A 19,625-nucleotide genomic window follows, 5' to 3' on the forward strand; every position below is an offset into this window, starting at 1 on the left:
CCGCCGGCGCCGCCGTGCATGGGAAGGGAGCGGGCGGACGCTGCCTGCGCGCCGGGCTGCACCGCCAGCGCCGCCGGGTGAGTGGGGCCGGCGCCGCCCGGGGCGGGTGGGGGGTGGCGGCTGCACCCGCCGTGTCCTGCGTCCCGTCCCGCGGGCAGGGGCTCCCCCACGGCGGGCGGGCACTCGAGGGGCGCGGGCAGCCCTGCAGCCGAGAGGGGTGTGCGGGGCACCGCCGCTGCTCCCTCCCTCTCCGTAAACAGTATTCCCGGGCTCCGGGCCGGGCCGGCGGAGCAGCTGGAAGTCCGGCTGCCGCGCCTCGTCGGTGGAGGTGGTGCGTGTTTGTGTGTGCGGGAGAACTTCCTCGAGAATTCTTACTTGTGCCATAAAAAAAAAAAAATTAAAAAATAAAACCTCGTTGCAGGGGGGAGGGCAAACGGGCACAGAAGCACATCTGTGGTTTTTCTCCGTGTATCTCTATTGAATTTGCTTCTGCGTGGGGAAATGTTCCCCTAGGTGTGGGTTACGAGTTAAATTCATTTTCATAAGATTATGGTTTTTAAGAAAAGAATTGCAGATAAAACGTCTTCAGAGTCTTTTTTTTTTTCTTTTTGCGACTGAAGTCTAATTAGAACCTGATTGTGGCCTTGTCACCTCTGCAGTCAGTGACAGGTGAGCAAATGACACCTTCCTTTGGTTATTTGTAAATTGTTTTGTGCTGGGAGACGTCGACTGTATTCCTTTTGGTTGTTGGGCAGAAGGAAACACAGTTGGGAAGATTGTGATGGTTGTTTACAGTTTCAAATGTGATTCTGCGCTTGAGATTAGTTGCTTAATGGTGAATGTTTCTGACATCTTAGCCCTTTAAAGCCTTCCAATTTATTATCTACTTCTTAATTTGTTCTATTGTTAATAAAATTTAATGTATATGTAGTTTAGGTGAAAAAGAAGTATTTCTTAAGTTTGTATTTTAAGGAAAATCAAAATTAACAGGAGATTGTAGGGAGATTCTGTGCACAGTTAAAGGTAGTTTGGAACAGTTTGATTAACTTTCTTCCTCCCCCCCCCCCCTCAGTCTTTCTAGTACGTGATTTGGGAGTAATATTGTAGTGATGTTCCTTGGGCCTGCCCATTTATCTTCCCTTTTTGGGGTCAGTGGCAGTAATTTGAGGATTCAGTAGGAATACAGTAGCCATCGCTGTCTTCTGCTCAATGAGAGTACCTCCCAAGTGATTTCAGGGGTGTAAATAGAGAATTTTGTATTAAACAACTATAGTATTGTTGTGTGAAATGATAGAGATTTTAAGCAGTGGTGCACTTTCCAGAGGAGCCTTAAATTTCAGTTATTTACAGAGTTTTTAATTTTTGTAAATGCCAGCAACAGCAACATGAGGAAGTAGTATTTGCTGCTGAGAGAGGAAGTTGTGATGAACAAGAAGTTCACAGAATGCAGAAAATGGTTCAACATCCCTATTGATCAAATCAGACTGACTGGAACTGGAACTGAAAAATGAAAGGAGGCTGTTACTGCTTTTCACTTGTAGCTGTTCAGAGTGATGATTAGGCTAATAAAAAGGTTGAAATCTCTGTGGAATAACCATTTCTAACCTATGTGGAGGTAATGTTACGCATGATGACAGAATACTACTGCAGTGAATGTCACTACCATCTTGTACTAGCAGTGGCATCTTCTTGCTGAATTTGTAAGTAAAGCAGTTGCTGAACAGGGTTGTTGCTTTGCCATTGGTCTCTTATCTCAGCTCTGGAGCATTTTTACAGTATGACCTTATGTAAACAAAAAGCTAAGTGACGAAGTTTGCAGTTACAAGAAACAACCTAGCATCTCCTCTAAAAGAACTTTAAAAGGGAAATAAAATTCAGAAATGTAGTAATGTTAAACAGAGACATTAATTAAATGGTGTTGGTTATGAATAAAAGAGAACTACCATCAAATGTTACAAAACTTTCATTAAAAAACAATTGATGTAGTTGACCATGCAATAATAAAACAAATACTTGTTTTAATGGTGTTCTAAAAAAACCCAACTGATTTGGAAGAGGGCAACCAAAATCTTATGTCTTTTTTAATAAAAATAACTGGAGCTTAAAGGAGGAGGTTGAACTAAATGACCTCCTGAGGTACCTTTCAACCCAGATTATCCTATACTAGTGCTCTTGTTCTATTACAGGTTTGCATTTTTGTTATAACCTCCCCCAACTTTTTACCTAAGCTTGCTTGCAAATATTATCACTTTTATTAGGCAGTACACAGTTATATTTTTTTCATTTAACTTAATAGAGCTGCTGTTTCAAAACCTCTGACCCTAGCTGTGCACTGATTTTGGTGGGTTACTTATGTATTCATATGTCCACCCACAGGGTTCTCAGCATGAGACCAGTTAGATGACTAATATGAGTAATACTAATAATATCTGAGTCAACATTTGAGCTCATGCTTACGTTTGTATTTCTCTAACTTGTTTCAGATGCAATTTACCTTCAGATGAAGGTAAATGGGGAGCTTTCTGGAATTTCTGGATATGAGACTTTGCAGATTATTGCATAAGGTAGATCTGTCTTTATGGAGACCTCTAAAACAGTACAAAATATGTATATACAATGAGGCTTCTTTATATTAGTTCTGTTGGAGGAACTATAGTCAGTTTTCTTTGCCATGTACAAATATGTGCTGCATGCTGTGTTCATCTAGAGAGTACATTGCATCTGTCACTTAAGCAGGTTATATGCCTCCTAATGCAGTGAAGTGCTACAAGGTGCCACTGCAAGGTATGTTGTCACTGTCAGTTGCAGCCTGTGAGATGCTGGAAGAAAAAGGGTGATGCCTCACTCAAGTGTTAAGCTCTGTGAGTTATGCAGTACTGCAGAGGCTTCTGATTTACAAGGACAATGATAATCCCCATGCGTTATGTAGAATGAGTTGCCTGGAAGGCAGTTGTCTATCTAATTTTGACTATGCAGTTGTTGTATCACACAGTCAAACATGAATCTTTAAATTTGATTTGTAGAAAAAAAGTCCAATCTAATGCAGGTAACTATTGATTTAAAATCAATAGAAGCATTGTCCTTTTATGAGGTGAGTTGTCTCCGCATCTGTCTTTGACAATGACTTCCACAGTAGTATTACCGAGTTCCTGTTGTTGTTAGTAGATTGCTTTTTAAATAACGGTTGCACATTTCCTTTTATTAGGAAAAGAGGCATTAGCTCAAAGTGTTTTGATTTTCTGTCTTCTTGGCTGTCTTCTGGTTTTGTGTGGTGTTTTTTTGTGGCGGAGGGAGGAGGGGGTATATGTGTGTGTGTATGTATTTTCTTTTTTCCTAGAATCTTTAGCATTTGTTCATATCTCATATAAGTCTATGATTCTAGTTTTCTGTGTTTTTTCTGATGTCACAAAAGACAGTATTCCAGGTGAATTGAGAATGTTTTCAGTCTCTTTCCTATTTTCATTGGAACGCTTTGTTTCTTGTCTTGTGTATCTCTGTTAAGCAGAGATTCTGTTGAGCTGCACATCCTGTGCACGATTGTTTTGTTTATCTGCTTACACTTGGCTCAAAATTCAATGCCATGTGGGAATAAATGCAAGTTATTCTTTCAGGAGTTTATTATTTTGTGTTTGTTGGCATCTAATGTCTTTTGGGTTTTTTTGCTTGGCTAGCTCTCAGTTTTGATCCTGCTCAAGTCTCATGTAAGCCAGTTATCACCAAAGTTGTTTCTAGGCTAGGACTTTGAAAGTGCTTATATGCTTGCAAAAATATATATGGTGTGGTATTTCTTGCTCTGTGTGCATTCCCGTGTTGGACCTTTTCTGATACTTACACCTGTTCTTGATCCATGTGTTGTTCGTGACGTAAAGTTTTTTATTAACAGTCCAGTGGAGCTGTCTTAACTGATATTCCCTTATCGTTTTCTGCTTATGTGCTTGAGCCCTTGGAGTTGATTTCAGGCCTTAAGAAAATCTTTTACAAGTGTTTTAAATAAATGAATTTATTATACATGTTCAAGGTGTTGTGATTAAAGTTATTTGCATGTTTAATTAAAAATCAAAAAATGCTTCTTTATGTGACTTTATTAGTCTCAAGGATTTCTTTTTTGTAGCATTTAATGAGAGTAATTATCAAATCAATTTAAATCAGTTTGTGAGATTTTTTTTTTTCCACAGTCTAAGTTATACTGTTTACCAGAAACAGTGTATGAGGATGAGGACTTTTTTTTGGAGGTTTTTGGGAGGGGGAGTGTTAATAGTTTAGAAGAGTGTTAACATTTCCTAGTCTAGCATTGACGCTTTGCATAAATAACAGATCTTAAAGGACATGTCTAGTGTGCTTTAAATGAATATTTTCTCTCTTTGCTATCTATTAGTCTTGCTTGACTGCTAGGGTTTCATAGTTATGACCAAAATGTTTATCAGTCTTCAATGTGTCACAATGCAGGCTACAGCTTGAGTTTCTAGTACTGTCAGATATTTTTAAGGGAAGAAAAATTTTGCCTTCTAAATATCCAATCTTGATACATAAATATACAGTTAATTTGGTACCTGTATTTCTAAAAACATTTAGAGGCCTGAGTTATTCAAGTGCATTTAGATTGGGAACCCTTTTAAGTCCAACATGAAATGATGAGATTGCTTGCATGGATTCAGTTATGGAGATAGGGCCGTGGGTGGTGTCTGAGTTATACTGAATGTATTAGATAGAAATTGACTATGAGACTAATGCAAGGGCATTTGAGGACAAAGACTATTGGAAAACAAACATTAATTCCCATAAAAGAGGGTTTCTTTGTGAGTTGAAAAGGTACTTTGGAAACCTATTGAGGTAATCAAATAGTATAGGAGGCTCTGAGATTATAAAGACAAAAGCCTCTTAAAAATACAGCTTTCAAGTGAAGGTTCACATTGTAGGATCATGTTCAGAAAAAAAACAAGGTCTGTTATGTATGATGTAGTTAGTGTACTGCATACAATAAGCCAGCAGAAATTCTCCCTTTTGCTGCATTTCTCTGACATTCTTTAATGTTTTCTGCTGATTCTGCAAAATGTAGCAATGCTGTATTACGTTTGTTCATAAGTTAACTTCAATACAGTTACAAGGGACAGCAATCCCCAGCTAGCTCTATACTTCTTTCTGAGATGCAGAGGGGATATAAAGCCACTTAATGTGTTTGTTGCATCCCATCTAAATGAAGGAGTACTCCTGTGGGAGTTGGAAATCAGGAGTTGGGGCCAAATAGCAAATGGTCATATGAGGGGGCATCCCCTCAGAGATAAGCAGAATCAAAAACATTCTTATTCCAGTCATATAGTCTACAAAGGTAAAGAAGGCAAAGTGTAATCTTCAGAAAATGGAGGGAGTAAAAGCAGTTGAAGTAAGTGAAACCTTTAAAACCACTTCCTTATAGCTGAAGGAATCAAAACTGGACCCAAAGCCAAACCATTCCCATTTTATAGGTTGTGCCAAGAGGATTGGTGAACTTGAAAGCTTGCATTGTTTTCAACTTCATCATCAAACTACTAAAGACATTTCCCCTCACTATGAAATGTACCTCATAGAGATAATTGCTTCTTGTACAAATTAATTTTGGAAATTATAACTGGCATTTCAAATCTTATGCCTCAAACTATTTTGCCATAATTTGCAGCACTGGCACTGCAGATTCTCTCTTATGATTAGTTTTTTGAATCCCTGGGAATTTTATTTTAATATGGGATGTGTTATAATAATATGTACATAGAAATGTCTTCAATTTTTCTTGTCTTGTAAAATCCTCTTTAGAGTTTCAGATTAGTTGTATGAAATTTGAATGCCCACTTCAGCATATTAAGATTAGTATTAATATGCAGTTTTTAAGCAATGAGTTTTTTTATTATGTTGACAGATTGCTGTGCATAGTTTTCAGATTTCTGCACTGAGTAAAACAATGACATTCTTTTGGTTTTTTTTCATATTTCGTTACCTTGAGGTTTTGCTCTCTGGAGCAGTTGAAAGCATACTTAGCAATTGATGGCCAAAGGACTGTAGAATTCCTTATGCTGGGGAAAATGGGTAGGAATCCGAGCAGACGAAGAATTTTGGACTTTCTGTCAGAAATGGAAAACCATGAAGTCACAGAGATGTAAGAGTAAATTAGAGGTTGTAGTTTCATGATGTGCATTAACTGTTTCTTAAACTGTCTCTGATTCTCAAAACTTTTCTCATCCTCTCAAAAACACTGTAATATGCTGCTCTGTCAGTTATGTAAACACAACAGCTCTTTGTAGAGCTGTGCTGTAAACTGTATCACAAGTGACCTAAGTTAAAATTAATTTCTTTTTTCTCTTTTGGAACAAATGGCATGGAGGACAGTGGACAGGATAACTTCTTAAGCTGGTTTACAATGTCAGAGAAAATATTGTGTAATTGCATTGTGGATAACCCCAAAGATGGACTCAGCTACAAAAGAAATTTTGGGTTCCCAGTGGAATCTGAGGGCATTGGATTGCACAAGACCTAGATCCTCGGCTGTGGGCAGTAAAGCATGTGTCAGTCCAACAGCTGGCTCCCAAAAGATTGAGACTTTGGAACTACTCTACCAACTGTGTAAATAGGTGCATGGTTATCTTTTAATTGCTGTATACCTGGGTCTTCATAAACTTTTGTAACTGCTATCTGGGGGCTTGTGAAAAGGTACTTCTGGTTGTTTTTCTCTTAACCTGGCTTCTTTGGTTAGGGGTGATTTCAAGTTAGCTGGCTAACTTGAGGGCATTTTATTCCAATGGGTCTTTTGGTCCCTAAAACTGGAGCTTAGCACACTAAAATGGTGTTTTGGGTGTTGAAAGGATGATGTACTTGCACTGAATTCCAATGAGCATTTCAGAAGCATGCTTGCAGAAGCCAGAGAGCAGCACATTAGACTTCAGTTTGTGACAATAAGAATGCAAAACTGTAAATGTCGTAAAACGTACGTAAAATGACCCTTTGCTAGGTAGATGTAAAAATGAGCTGAAATCTTCGCTTTCCATTGTTTTGCATTGGCAGACCTAAAAGCAGTGTGATGAAATAGACTTGGGTCAAAGTGGAGAATAAATAAACCAGGAGGTTTATTTGGTTGAGGTTAATGAGATTACACCAGTATCTGTCAGAACCAAATAAATTTGAAGCTATGTCTGCAATATAGTTGCATGTGTGATTTTAACACACATCAGTGTACCAGAACAAGCTCGTGTTTCAGCAGCTGGAAACCAGAGCAGTGCAAATACACAGGATACTGAAAGTTTCGCACTGCCATTGCTACCCAGGCTGGTTCAGGTGTATTAACAGTGTTTAGAAGGATATCTTTAGACTGCAGCAGGCTTAAGCTGTGCCATAAGTTTCTTGGGCTTGGATTTTTCCAGATCTATTTTCTCCGAGCTCTTCCACTTGCTCAGACCGATAGGTTATCAGTATTTTTGCCTGTGAACTCACAAAACTGAATTTTAAACTCACTTTGGAATGTTAAAATGTATTTACTTTGTTTTCTAAAAAGATTGTAGGATTTGTCAATTTTACGATGGTTTGGTGAGTTTTGATACATAGCTTTTTTGAACTCTTGAACCTGAGGTAAAAATTTTTGGGTAAGTTGTTACTACACAACATCTCTTTTTGTAGTTTAAGTTGTTGTGCTGTGGTTGTGCGGTTGTTATGACTGTGCAAGGTGATGAAATAGTATTTCTTACGGTTAGGCTTTTTAGAAGGATATCTGAAGTTTGTCATTACCTGATATTACAGCAAGTTAACCACATGCCGTAATGTGCTAGAAGGTATTGTCTGTCTAGTTTCTTATCCCTTCAGTAGCCTTGTGGACTCTTCTACCAACTTATGTGAAAGGTCTGTGGACAGCTTTACATTTAGATTACTTGAAAACATTTCTGGAAATAATGGAAAAGCTTTACTTTTAAACAGCATGCAAGGCACTTAGTGCTTTGTGGTAATGTGTCAAATTACTTTTCTCCATCTTCCACATCTGTAGTATGTCTTGACTAAGAAACTCACTATTATTTTGACTTGTCACAATGTAGCTGAAGTGTTTTTGACTGAGAACTAAGGGGAAGTGACCTTGAGTGCTGTTTTATCATACAGTTAATAGGTTAAATATGTGTGAAGCCAGGAAAAGTGATGACCCCTTTCATGCTAAGGGGACACACTGAATGAAAACTAGAGCATATCATTCCTGAACTTCAGTGGACAGGCAGATAATGAGATGGAGAGGATTTCTTTAAATTACTCTTTGTTTTAAAGAAAACCTTTTGGAGGTTATTATTACAGTTCTGCTAAAGCCTAGATTTAGTCAAACAATGTAACTTTTGGAGACATGGTACTTATAGAATCACAGAATAATTAGGTGAGGAGGGGACCTCAGTTGGTTTCTGCTCCAAACTTCTGCATAAAGCAGGGTCAGTAATGATATCATAATGGGTACAAAAGCTGTATCCAGTCAGGTCACAAAACCCTTCAAGGATGGAGACAACACATTGACTGCTGGACTTCCTCTGGATGTCAGACTTTCTCCTTACATCCTCTCTGAACATCTTGTGCTTCAACTTGTGCCAGTTGTCTCTTGTCCTGTGAAGAGCTTGGGTCTATCTTCTGAATAACCTCCTTGTTGGTGGCCAGGGCTGCTGTTCAGTTCCTCCCATCTTCTCCAGGTAGAATAGGCCCTATTCTCCTGTCTGTACTTACAGGGTCTGTGCTACAGTCCCCACCTATGTTAGTGTCCCCTCTTGTGAACTTGTTCTTGTTTGTCAGGTTTTTTTCTGTGCTGGGGCAATGGGATAGGGCCTGGACACAGAATTTTAAATTCAAGTAAGATCTGAATATTGGCAGACTTCTAAATAAAAGCCAGGACAGTAGGTGGTCCTGAGAGATTTTTCAACAACCAGACTGGGAGCAATTTCTTCCTCCAGTTTATGTGTAAAAATAACCATAAGATGATGAGCTGTGCTTGGTTGAAATCCTTGAAGGACATTGTGACCAGAAACAGGCTGTTCAGTTCATGTAATGACCGTGCTTCCCCTCTGATTAACTGTGCAGTTTGAAAAAACGAATGTGTTTTAATAAATTTAGTTGGTCATGTAGCATTTCTTTATAAGTATTGTATTTAATAATGTCAACTGTAATTTTTTTGTAAGTTTTATGTTTTTGTTACATTTCAATTTTTGAAATGCAGTATGCTAGAAAAAAGCTAAAAATTACTATATTGAGAACTACAGTCGATGTACTTTTTAGCATAATGTAATGAATTAAAACTCCAAGTTTAGATGGAACTCATTAAGTTCCATCTCTTCTTACATAAAAATGCATCATAATGTGCCATGTTTAATTAAAAACAAGTGCAAAGAACTATTTGACTCTTCAGTGATTAAACATGTGAAACAGTTTAAAAAGTGAACATGCAACACGAGTGGTTTATATTAAATGTTCTCTTAAATTTCAAACGTAACTTAAAGAAGCTATTTCAAATAAATTTGGATAAATCAAATTGTTGCCATTAGATCGCTGAGTACTTAATTATACATTATAATATTACATGCATGTAATACACATATTTATATTTGGGGGGTTGTGGTTTTTTTGTCTTTTCTTCTTTTGATTCACTTTGCTTCTCTGAGATTCATGGACTGTTAAACCAATTGGAACTTTTGGAGTGTTATGGCCTTTTGTTTTTGTCAAGTCATTAAACTTCAACCACTTGACCAGTGGATTCTGTTTTGCTGGAATTAATGTCTCCTGTAGCTAGTTACAAGGGTATGACAGTGCAATTTTGTTCTTTCATCAAGCTGGATTCTTCAGTACGAGTTCACAAGTCGAGTTAGTTTTAATATTTGACTTTCTTAATGGTTGCTCTGTAACGTCATTGCTTACTAATAAAGTTAATTGTGGAACATAAGTTTCTTCCCTTGAGGAGCATAAATGTATGATGAATCAGTATGCCATGTTTTGCATCATTTAATGATGTCTAAATTTGTTTAGTAAGAGCTTGTTCTAGTAATATTATTTATGCCTAAAATTCTTCTGTTTCTTACTAAGATTTGCTCTTGAGGAGCTACTTATTTAGGTAATGTTAGAACACTTGCCTTCTTTTTGGTTGATATTGCTTTGTAAATTTCGTATTGCTGCCTTTTCTTGAATTAAGATGACCTAAATTATTATTATTTCTTGATTATTCTTGAAAGGCGAAATAAGACATTTTAAGAAATCCCAGATTCTTAAGCAAAAGCAAAATTGCTTTCCCCTGTTAGAGAGAAGTATCTGTTCGGAGGTGGTAAGCATACATGAATTACCACTATAGTGTTATTAGTCGAAACAATCTTTGCTTATTTCTGATTCAAAAGAAAATATAATTTCTCATCTAATAGTTAATTTGTTATAATACATTACAGTGATTCTAGAACACTTATCTATTGTTTGGTCCAGTACCTTTCTCATCTAGACATAATTTCCAGTTACTCACTGAGCTGTTAGAAGAAATTAATGAAACAAAACTGCTGGAGATCCCCTTGCTATCAGGGAAATAAGGTGGGAAATCATCCTCACCAATGACACATAAAGAAGAAGAAAGAGAGTCTAAGGGAACAAAAACAAAAAAATTAAGGCCTCCCTGGCAAAAACATACAAGATGCAGCAACCAGGTTAAATGGTCTTCTAGCCTCATTTGGTAAGCTTGCACAGCAGGTGGTAGGAAAAAAAGTTAAATTGTAAAAATGGACTTCCTAATATGAATAATATTGCGCCAAACACAAGATAACTATTTTAACCTATAAATAAAAAGAAGGCAGTCTCAGTCAGAGACACTGTTGGGAGAGCAGGATATGTCCTTACTGTTTCTAAATGTTTATGTGTCCAGTGTTGTAAGAAAAAGAATTTTCTTCTTTTACGTCAACAGTAAAAATACTGCTGCTTTCCTTTCTTGCAGTAGTGAAGCATGAGGTGAGTTTACAGGAACTCAATAGGATTCTGGAAATAAAATGGCTTAAAATAAGGAGAGAGCAAGAATGGCTTTGTTGCTTCATCCCTCCAGGTGCCTCTCTGTTTGTCACTTTCTTACTGTCTCTTTACTCTTCTTTTTCAGAACTTTTCCATCACATTCAGCCACATCTCTCCTGTTATGGCTTTGTTGTTTTCTTACATTCCTTCCTTTTGTCCTGTTAATAAAAGAGCCATTAGTTGTTCTGTTCTCAGAATCAAGTATGTTTTAAGATTGCTTTCTGATCTTGACGGTAGTCAACATCTGACCTACTTGGAACCAAACTTCAGGGCCCAAATCCAGCCAAGTATTGTGTCTTTCATTTTACATTGCTGAAACGCCCTTTTGTCTTTCTGGATCCATTGTTCTCAGATTTGCTTGAGCAAACTCCCCAGTCAAGTTTTGAGTGCCTCTGGATGGTAAAATGGAAAGAAAATAAATAACCAAAAGCACATTACTTAAATATTAAGATCAGAAACTATATGGTGAATACGTTTGTGTTTTCAGGCTGGGCTAAGCTATATTAAAATTCTGTGGGAGGTTGGAAAATTGATTTTCAGTTGGACTGAAATGGTTTTGAAGAGGAAATTAGTTTTGATTTGTTAGTGGAAGAAACAAATTGCTTCTGAAAAACAGGTTGTGCAAAGACTCAGTTCTGTTAGCCTTAGTGGGCAAGAGTGTGGTATTGTGATGAGAATTTCTTTTGAAGTGTGAGGAATGAGAAGTATTGATATTTGTCTGGAAGGAAAAGAGAGATTGGCAGGTTGCTTGGCAGTAGCCAGGATGAGAACTGATGTTTAGTCTGAATACAAGAATAATGGAAGAAGTAAAAAGGTGCAAGAAACCCTGAAATTGGCTCAGTTGGTTAGAGCGTGGTGCTTATATAACACCAAGGTTGTGGGTTCGATCCCCATGTAGGCCATTCACCTAAGAGCTGGACTTGATGATCCTTGTGGGTCCCTTCCAACTCAGAGTATTTTGTGATTCCTGAGGTTATAAATGCCCTCACTTCTTTCACTGTGAAGTTGTGACAGTGAGTCTCCTGTGAAGGTGTGGGTGGATGAGTGATTCTGTACTGGAAATGCAGACAGGTGCAAGGCCTTGTATGTACCTTTTTAACTTTAACTGTTGCTGTGCATGTTTCATTAGTTTAGCGGTTGTAGCTGTTGGAAAGTACTGTATAATTTCAAATTTCAGAGAGGCTGATGTAGTGAGAATGGAGAGCCAGACACTGGCTGTATGTGAGCATTAAAGATTTCATAATTTAAACTAAAATTGTCTCTACAATAAACTAGAATTTGTTTATCCAGCAAATGCTGTATCTAACACATGCATGCACACATTCCTTACTTATTTTTCACCAATACCTTTTTAGTTTCTTAATTGAGGAAAGAGCAGAAATACATATTTCAGATTGTAGTCCTTTCATTATTTAGGCTGTGTGGTGGAATAAAGTAGCAGCCTAATAAACATTTTTGTTTTATGATATCTCTGATCACACAGATCATGGACAGGATTAGTTTTGCAACTATAATTTCTGATCTCTCCTTTCTTGTTTGTTCCTACAAACTTTTTAAAAATTTTATCTGTGTAATGGGCAAAGTCCTTTTGAAGGCATAATGAAAATAATGGATCACAGTGCTAATTCACTGGGTAGTGAATTGCTACATAATATTATAACTTTGTTACTGAAACAATTGTATGCTCATAAGCACACAGTTGTACATGCAATATTTACTGTAAAATGTTATACAATTCTGTTGTTTTTATGACAGGGAATCTCTAGTAGTGTATGATTGCATACATAACAATACATTAATAATTCTGTATTTTAAATTGAGTTTTATGGAACATTGGATTTAATCTAGGTAATTGTTTGAATTTCATATGCTTTCACAATATGACTAGAACATTTCAAATGTATTATTACTAATGCTACTGTTTCTGTTAGTTTCAAAACATTTGAAAAGTAATCTCTGTTCAGCAAGTAGATCATCAAAATGCTACTGTTGGACAAGTTGACACAAAGTCTGGCTTTAGCAAATCTCATTATATGATTACAACCATACTTAAAGTGTTAAATTGTGTGTACAAGTAATGAAAGAAATGGCAGGTCAGCTGTGGATTACACAGCCTGTATGTGGGAGTCTCAGTTTGTTCGGATTTTCATTTTTGCCCTTGTAACCTAAAAATCGTAGTTGACTTAAGAGCATCACATATTTGCTGTCAAGACTGCTATAATAATTAGATCATTTATTTGGAACAGATGCATGATATCTAGACTCAGTAACATGTCATTTGAAATCTGCAGTGGTGTGTTTCTTCCACAGAAAGTAGAGGATGAGAAAAAAAACCTTATATGATTTTTAGCTCACTAATTGTGCTGGAACTAATGAAAGTAACACTGTAATCTAAACTTTATCACAGGTAGAAGTGAAGTAACTTGCAGTGCAGAAACAAGAAAAAAATGGCATTTTTTCTTTTTGGCAACACTGCCCTTAGTGATAGCATAAAAATGAGTTTTCTAGAACCTTTTTATAGATATATTTTCTTGTATATTTTAGGGTTTATGTAAATTTTTAAGTTAGCTTGTTTCCCCATTAGTAGTGAGTCTGAATGTAGCCTGTTTGCAGATAATCCTGTCTTGTAAAGTTCAGTGATCATGTCAATAGCCTGATCAATAATTTATACTTTCAATGGATTATTTAAAATTACTGACTTGACAGCCGTTACACAAGAAGACACTGAAGATTATCAACTCCAAAAGCAACTTGCGTGCTCATGAGTGATAAGGAAATTAAATACTAGGGAGAGCTGGCTTTTTTGTCTTCTGCCAGAAGGAAAAAAAACCTAGACCTCTCAAAGGGCTGGAATGAGTTCCTTTGAGGAGTCCAGTGCTAGGAAAGGAAGGAGGAATCAGGAAATGGAGAATGCATAGAATAAACAAAGGAATAGGAATTTCAAGTGGGGAACTTTTACAACATACAGTATAGATATAGAGTAAAGTGAAAAGAAGAAAAGTGGGTTTCTTTTTCTCCCTTCTTTTCCCCCTCCTTTTTTAACTTTTGTCTTTTTGAGGGCAGGGAGAGGGTTTTGGTGTACCAAAGAGAAGGGAAGACCAAAACCAGAGGAAAGAGTGGAAGGGGATTTATCTGCCGCCATAATTATAGTACTGCTGGTCTGAAGGCTCAACTTGAGAAGTATTTTGGGGCTTTGCAGGACAAATAGGCAATATATTTGGTTTTGTGTTGTAAAGAGAGAAAATATTTAACCAGTTGTCCAAAGCTGCTGCATTGGAAAAGCTCATGAAATAAAGGGCCAGTAAAGGGGTTCCTCAGTAGCTGAACAAAGGCAGTACAAAATGGACTGATTAGAGAGCAACTGCAGCTCTATGAAGACAGTTAAATTACGTGTAGGACTGCTTTGGATTTGTAAAAGGAATAAGATGTAATGACCCTTCATCTGTTTTGACCGTAGTGGAAAATACACCTGTTTCACTGAACATGTTGTCCAGTAACCAGGATGTGGGCTCTGGTGTGTGAAGCCTTTGACTGTCTAGCTGTACCTCCTGTATTAGTGAAGTGAGACAAGTTTCCCATCCAGTATGTCAGTCATAAACACATGAAAGCAGAGTAAAAAGGAGAACAACCATACAAGCGTTCACTGTTTTTGTTTGCTGATAGAGTAGAATTGCTAATAATGTGAGGTAGATGGCATTAATATGAAGGGATTTGGCAAGGCTGGGATGAGAAGGTATGTGGAAGCTTACTGTCACTCCTATAAACACCTCCTACAAATAAGCCTGATAAACAAGAGGAATGAAGTCCTCTGGCAGAAAACACTGAGAAGAGAGAGGGATAAAAAAAAAAGAAGGGTTAAAAGTTTCAGTATTGACACTTTCTTCCATGTCAGTAGAGGCCTGGCAGACACATTCCCAAAGGGCTCCACAAGATGGGGTTTTCAGTGCTGCAGCGATCCTCTATTGGATCAGGACAACTGAATTAATTGGAGTAACATAGGTGAAGAAAGTTAGTAGGCTTTTATTTGTCATTGTTTCATTTCTAATACTGCTGCAGTGACAAGGGGTGGGCATTAAGCTGACAAAATTAATTGCACCTAGTTATACAGTATTGTTACAGTAGTTGAAGGAATTCAAAGAAATACTGTTTCAGAGACACAACATATAGGTGGCTTTCATCAAAGCATCAAGTTTATTATTTGACTGCGTTCAGTATAAAATAAGGTCCCTAAAATGTTAAGAACAAAAGAACAATCATAACTGCATATATGATTACAGCTCTTGAAGCAGACAAATTCCAAGTACTTTTAAAGAGGCCCTGCAGCTGGATCATGTGGGCTTTTTTTTTGTTCCATATATTTAAAAATAACCAGACACCTGTATGCGAAAGATTCAGTATTATCACTAGAGACCTGGCTTCTGATATGTACCTAAAGGACCTCCTCCTTTGGGATTCATATTGAAATATGCATTAGATTAATATGCAAAAAGCAAGTCAACAATCAAACATGCTGGACTCCGTAATCTGACTGAGCTGCAGCTTGTTTAGTTTGATTTCCAATTTTTTTTTTCTTCTATCAGGATTCAAATACTGTTTTACTGCTTGGGCTCTCAGCCAAAACCTTATGAAGTCAACAAAATTATTTTGAATTCATTTGAATTAAACCATTTTCATCTTGAGCTATATGGACATAATAAATATTTGAGTAATATGTGACTCAGCTAGAAGCTTAATAAATCTAAGCAGGTTTTATGTAGCAAGAGTTCATTTCTTTAATTAGGTTGATTCTGAGTTATTGCCGAGGTCATTAAAAGGTGGTGGTTTTAGATAAAAGATAAGATACAGCATTTTGGAGGCTGGAAAGGTAAAAAGACCTTTCCCCAGAATCTTCGTTCGCGAAGATGGGCCATTATTTATTATTATTATTGTTGCTATATGAAAACAGTGTATTGTCTTATATCAAAGAAAATATTTGCCTGAATTGCACCTGTGTATGAATAATCATAACTCTGTAGAAAATAACCTTGTTTAGTTTTGATTCCCTTTTCATTTTTACTTTGAGATTCTAATTAGTGTATATAACAACCTCCCTAAAGTATGGTTTTCTCTTGTTTCTTGAAGCTGAACGCAGCGGGATATTAAGTCTTAATCCCTGCAAAAGTCTGCTGAACCTATACAGATATTTGTGGTTAATTAAAATGTCTTACTGTGTAGAAAGTTCAGTCATAACCTTTTTTCTATATGAAATCTTTTATTTTCAGATTTTCCTTGAATCTCATTCTAAGAGAATATGTTTCCAGCTGTGAACCAGCTTTTTCTTAACTCTGCTGTTTTTTCTGCAGATTTAGAGAAACTTTGATTTTCAGTCATGCATTCATTGGAGATACAGTTCCAAGGCCTTTTGAGACTAGTAATAAAAATCTGAGCACTACTGAGTTTCCAAATGTAATTGTTTTCCTGGTTATAAAGCATGAAGACCAGGAAAAAATAAGAGCTAGCATACTCCTATTGGGAAAGTTCTGATTTGTAAAGTAGATTCAACTTTTTCGTCCATTTTTCTGATACAGAAGAGTTAGAGCATTTGGCAAACCAAACTTACAATTCAAATAAAAGTAAACAAATATACAAAACATGCACAATGAAGTACATGGAATGGGATCGAAGTGATGTTGATATCTGCCTTTATGACCATGATGACATAAATAGTAGCATATTTTAAAGGAGGAAACAAAGTCAGATAAGTTAATGAGTTTTCACATTGTCAGATGATGGAGAAATTAGTTAGTACTACCTGATCATACCATGACTACAGTGAATATCTAAATGTTCCCAATTCCAAAGTTTTTGAGAAATTATTAATACAATCACTTCTGTTAATACAAACAAAATTAACATTCTGTTGGGCCCGTACTAGCTACTCTGAAGAAAATTAACTGTGCCCCAGTCAAAACTAGCACACAATTACAGCACTTACCTTGTTACACGTTGCTGGTCTTGATCAGCGTCCAAAATGCTTGCTGTGTGCTTTTGGCAGCGACATGGGAGTGATGGTGCTAGGAAAAGGACTAAAGATACAAATAATGTGGTGTTAGTGTAAAATATATGGGAAAAGAATCCTATGTGAAACCCTTGAATAAAACACCTTTGATGTAGAAAGTCTGACTGTTCTAAAATTGGGAAAGAAGGAAATTAGTAGAATGTGTGAACGCAATGCCTTTGAAGGATTAAAGAGCGTTCCAACTAAATCACAGGTAAGAGGTTTTCTGAAGATACAGGAATAGAATGTAGTCTTGAATGTGATCTTAACAAGGACTACAGTAGTTGTAGTGTAAAGATCAACAAACAAGCACTTTTTGTACCACTTTTCATAGAAGCATTAAGGTTGGAAAAGATCTCTAAGATCATTGAGTCCAACCATTAACACAATATCTCTGTGTTCACCACTAAACCATATACCCATATGCTATATTGCCACGCCTTTTAAACACTTCCATGGAAGGTGATTCCACCACTTCCCTGGGCAACCTGTTCCAATACCTGACTATCCATCTAAACCTCCCCTGGCACAACTTGTGGCTATTTCCTCTTGTTCTGTCACTTGTTACCTGGGAGAAGAGACACACCCCCTCCTCCCTACAACCTCCTTTCAGGTAGTTGTAGAGAGGAAAGGTGTTGTTTTCAGGTGTTGTTTGTAAAGAACACGAAGATGACTTTTTATTCATCTTGGCTTAAAATGTTTGTGAGTCTTGGATCACTATGAAACTACACTGGGAAAGTACTGTTGTGGGCTTGTCCTCCTAAGATCTTTTCTGGGCACTTATTCTTGGCAACTGTTAGAAGAGCTAGTGCTTTCAGTCTCATCCTGCATGCCTGTTCAAAAGCAAGTGAACTAACAAATGGCTTGGAAAAAACGTACTGAAAGAGATTTAACTCCAAAATCATGTCACCCTGTCATAGTTTAGGTGCAGAATAAATACAAGTAACAAAATTGTTCCATAGGCAGTTAAAAAAGAAAACTACTCTGAAATCACACAATGTGCTAAACATTGACACTAGCTGAGAAACACAGAATTACAGAATGGGTCAGGTTGGAAGAGACCACACCTGGTCCAACCTCCTTGCTCAAGCAGGGTCATCCTAGAGCACATGGCACAGGATTCTGTCCAGACAGTTCTTGAATTTCATCTGCAGTGAGGGAGACTCCACAACCTCCCTGGACAATCTGTTCTAGTGTTCAGTCACCTACTCAGTGACTAAGTTCATCCTTGTATTTAAGTGGAACTTCCCATGCATCAGTTTCTACCCACTGGCTCTTTTCCTATTGCTTGGCACCACTGAGAAGGGCCTGGCTTCATTCTCTTGGCACCCTTGTATGAGGTCCCCTCTCAGTCATCTCTTCTTGAGGCTGAACAGGCCCAGCTCCCTCAGCCTTCCCTTGTAAGAGAGACGTTCCAGTCCCTTAATCACACTGCTAGTGACTGGCCTCCAACAATCCCTGTGCCACTGATTATGATCCTGTAGGATCAGCTGTTCAGGCAGTTCTCAATCCGCCTTGCTGTCTGCTCATCCAGTCCACATTTCCTGAGTTTGCCCATGAGGAAATTGTGAGGGACAGTGGTGAAGGCCCTGCTGAAGTTGAGGTAGACATCATCCACTGCTCTCCCCTCATCCATCCATGTAGGTGTTTCATTGAAGAAGGCAAGACCTCTGCCTTTGTGACTCTGAAACATACTTTTTCTGCCAGTAAGCAAAAAACAGGTTTAGAGTGTAATGCTTAGGAGAGGAAAAGACAAGTAAGTATATGGAGTAAGCTTTGTGTTCATTAAGTCAAAGCCACTTCAAAATGTCTATAAATGTATGTTCATAAATAAGTAAAAGAACCTTAATTGCTATTGCTAAGTTACCTAGAGATATTTCAAAACTGGGGTTGGATTTACAGGTGTCACGATTTTTTAGATAGCAGTTTAAAGAAAAGCAGGAATGACTGCTTTATATAACTGAAAGAAATTGAAGTGGTAGGCTAACAAAGAAGTGTTTCATAACTAGTAAGTGTGATGTGAAGAATGAAGCTTTTCTTTCATTTTTCAGTAGTTACTGTGCAGTGTAGGTGTTCCAGAAATAGTTACTGATACTCCTTCATTGTAGAAGTAAAAGAAGTACCTCTGACTCTTAGGACTAAGAGACATTAAAGACCAGAGAATGGGGCTTATTTGGAAGAAAGCCAGTATTTAGGAGTTCAGCATTTGAATCAGGAAAGATACCTGTTCTGAGCCTTCAACAAAAAAGAATGAAAGGAACACAGGTATGGCTGTAGTGTAAAATGCATGCAAGACATCTTTTTGTCCAAAAAGTATGGCCCATATTTGTTATCTTTATTGCTAAGTTTACATACTTGAAAATTATATTACCATAAACACTAATTAATTTCTGTCATACTGTCTATGCTAGTAGAGAATATCAGTCTACAGAGGTTTTGTTGAAAGCTGTTGTATTATCTGGTATGTCTACAGTGGGCACTGGGCAACCACTGTAAGCAAAATCCAAAGAAGTATTAAGTAGTAATAAGTAGGAACTTAGTGGTAATCACTCTGACGGTTTCTTTTCCGGTACAG

At 37.4% G+C, this 19,625-nt stretch overlaps 2 protein-coding genes across 6 annotated transcripts in view; one reads left to right on the plus strand and one right to left on the minus strand.

Annotated features, from left to right (window-relative positions):
• The window catches only part of LOC113981912, a 7,199-nt gene extending 6,815 nt beyond the window's left edge, over positions 1-384 (minus strand). Inside the window, exon 1 of the mRNA XM_027709611.1 lies at positions 127-384. Within this exon, the coding sequence (XP_027565412.1) occupies positions 127-384 (258 nt within the window). The remainder of the gene's footprint in view (positions 1-126) is intronic.
• JAK2 (Janus kinase 2) overlaps positions 1-19,625 on the plus strand; it is an 85,881-nt gene continuing 66,256 nt past the window's right edge. For 2 of the 5 annotated variants that reach the window (XM_027709568.1, XM_027709567.1), the window contains exons 1-2: positions 1-77; positions 621-669. The gene's annotated coding sequence lies outside the window, so the exon portion shown is untranslated. Of the gene's footprint in view, positions 78-620; positions 670-2,544; positions 2,565-7,494; positions 7,605-19,625 lie in introns of those variants that run through there. The other 3 variants (XM_027709571.1, XM_027709574.1, XM_027709572.1) reach the window with 3 other exon arrangements.

The sequence above is a fragment of the Neopelma chrysocephalum genome, unplaced genomic scaffold (genome assembly GCF_003984885.1).
Source record: "Neopelma chrysocephalum unplaced genomic scaffold, ASM398488v2 Primary Assembly neopelma1_96814, whole genome shotgun sequence".
Lineage (NCBI taxonomy): Eukaryota > Metazoa > Chordata > Aves > Passeriformes > Pipridae > Neopelma > Neopelma chrysocephalum.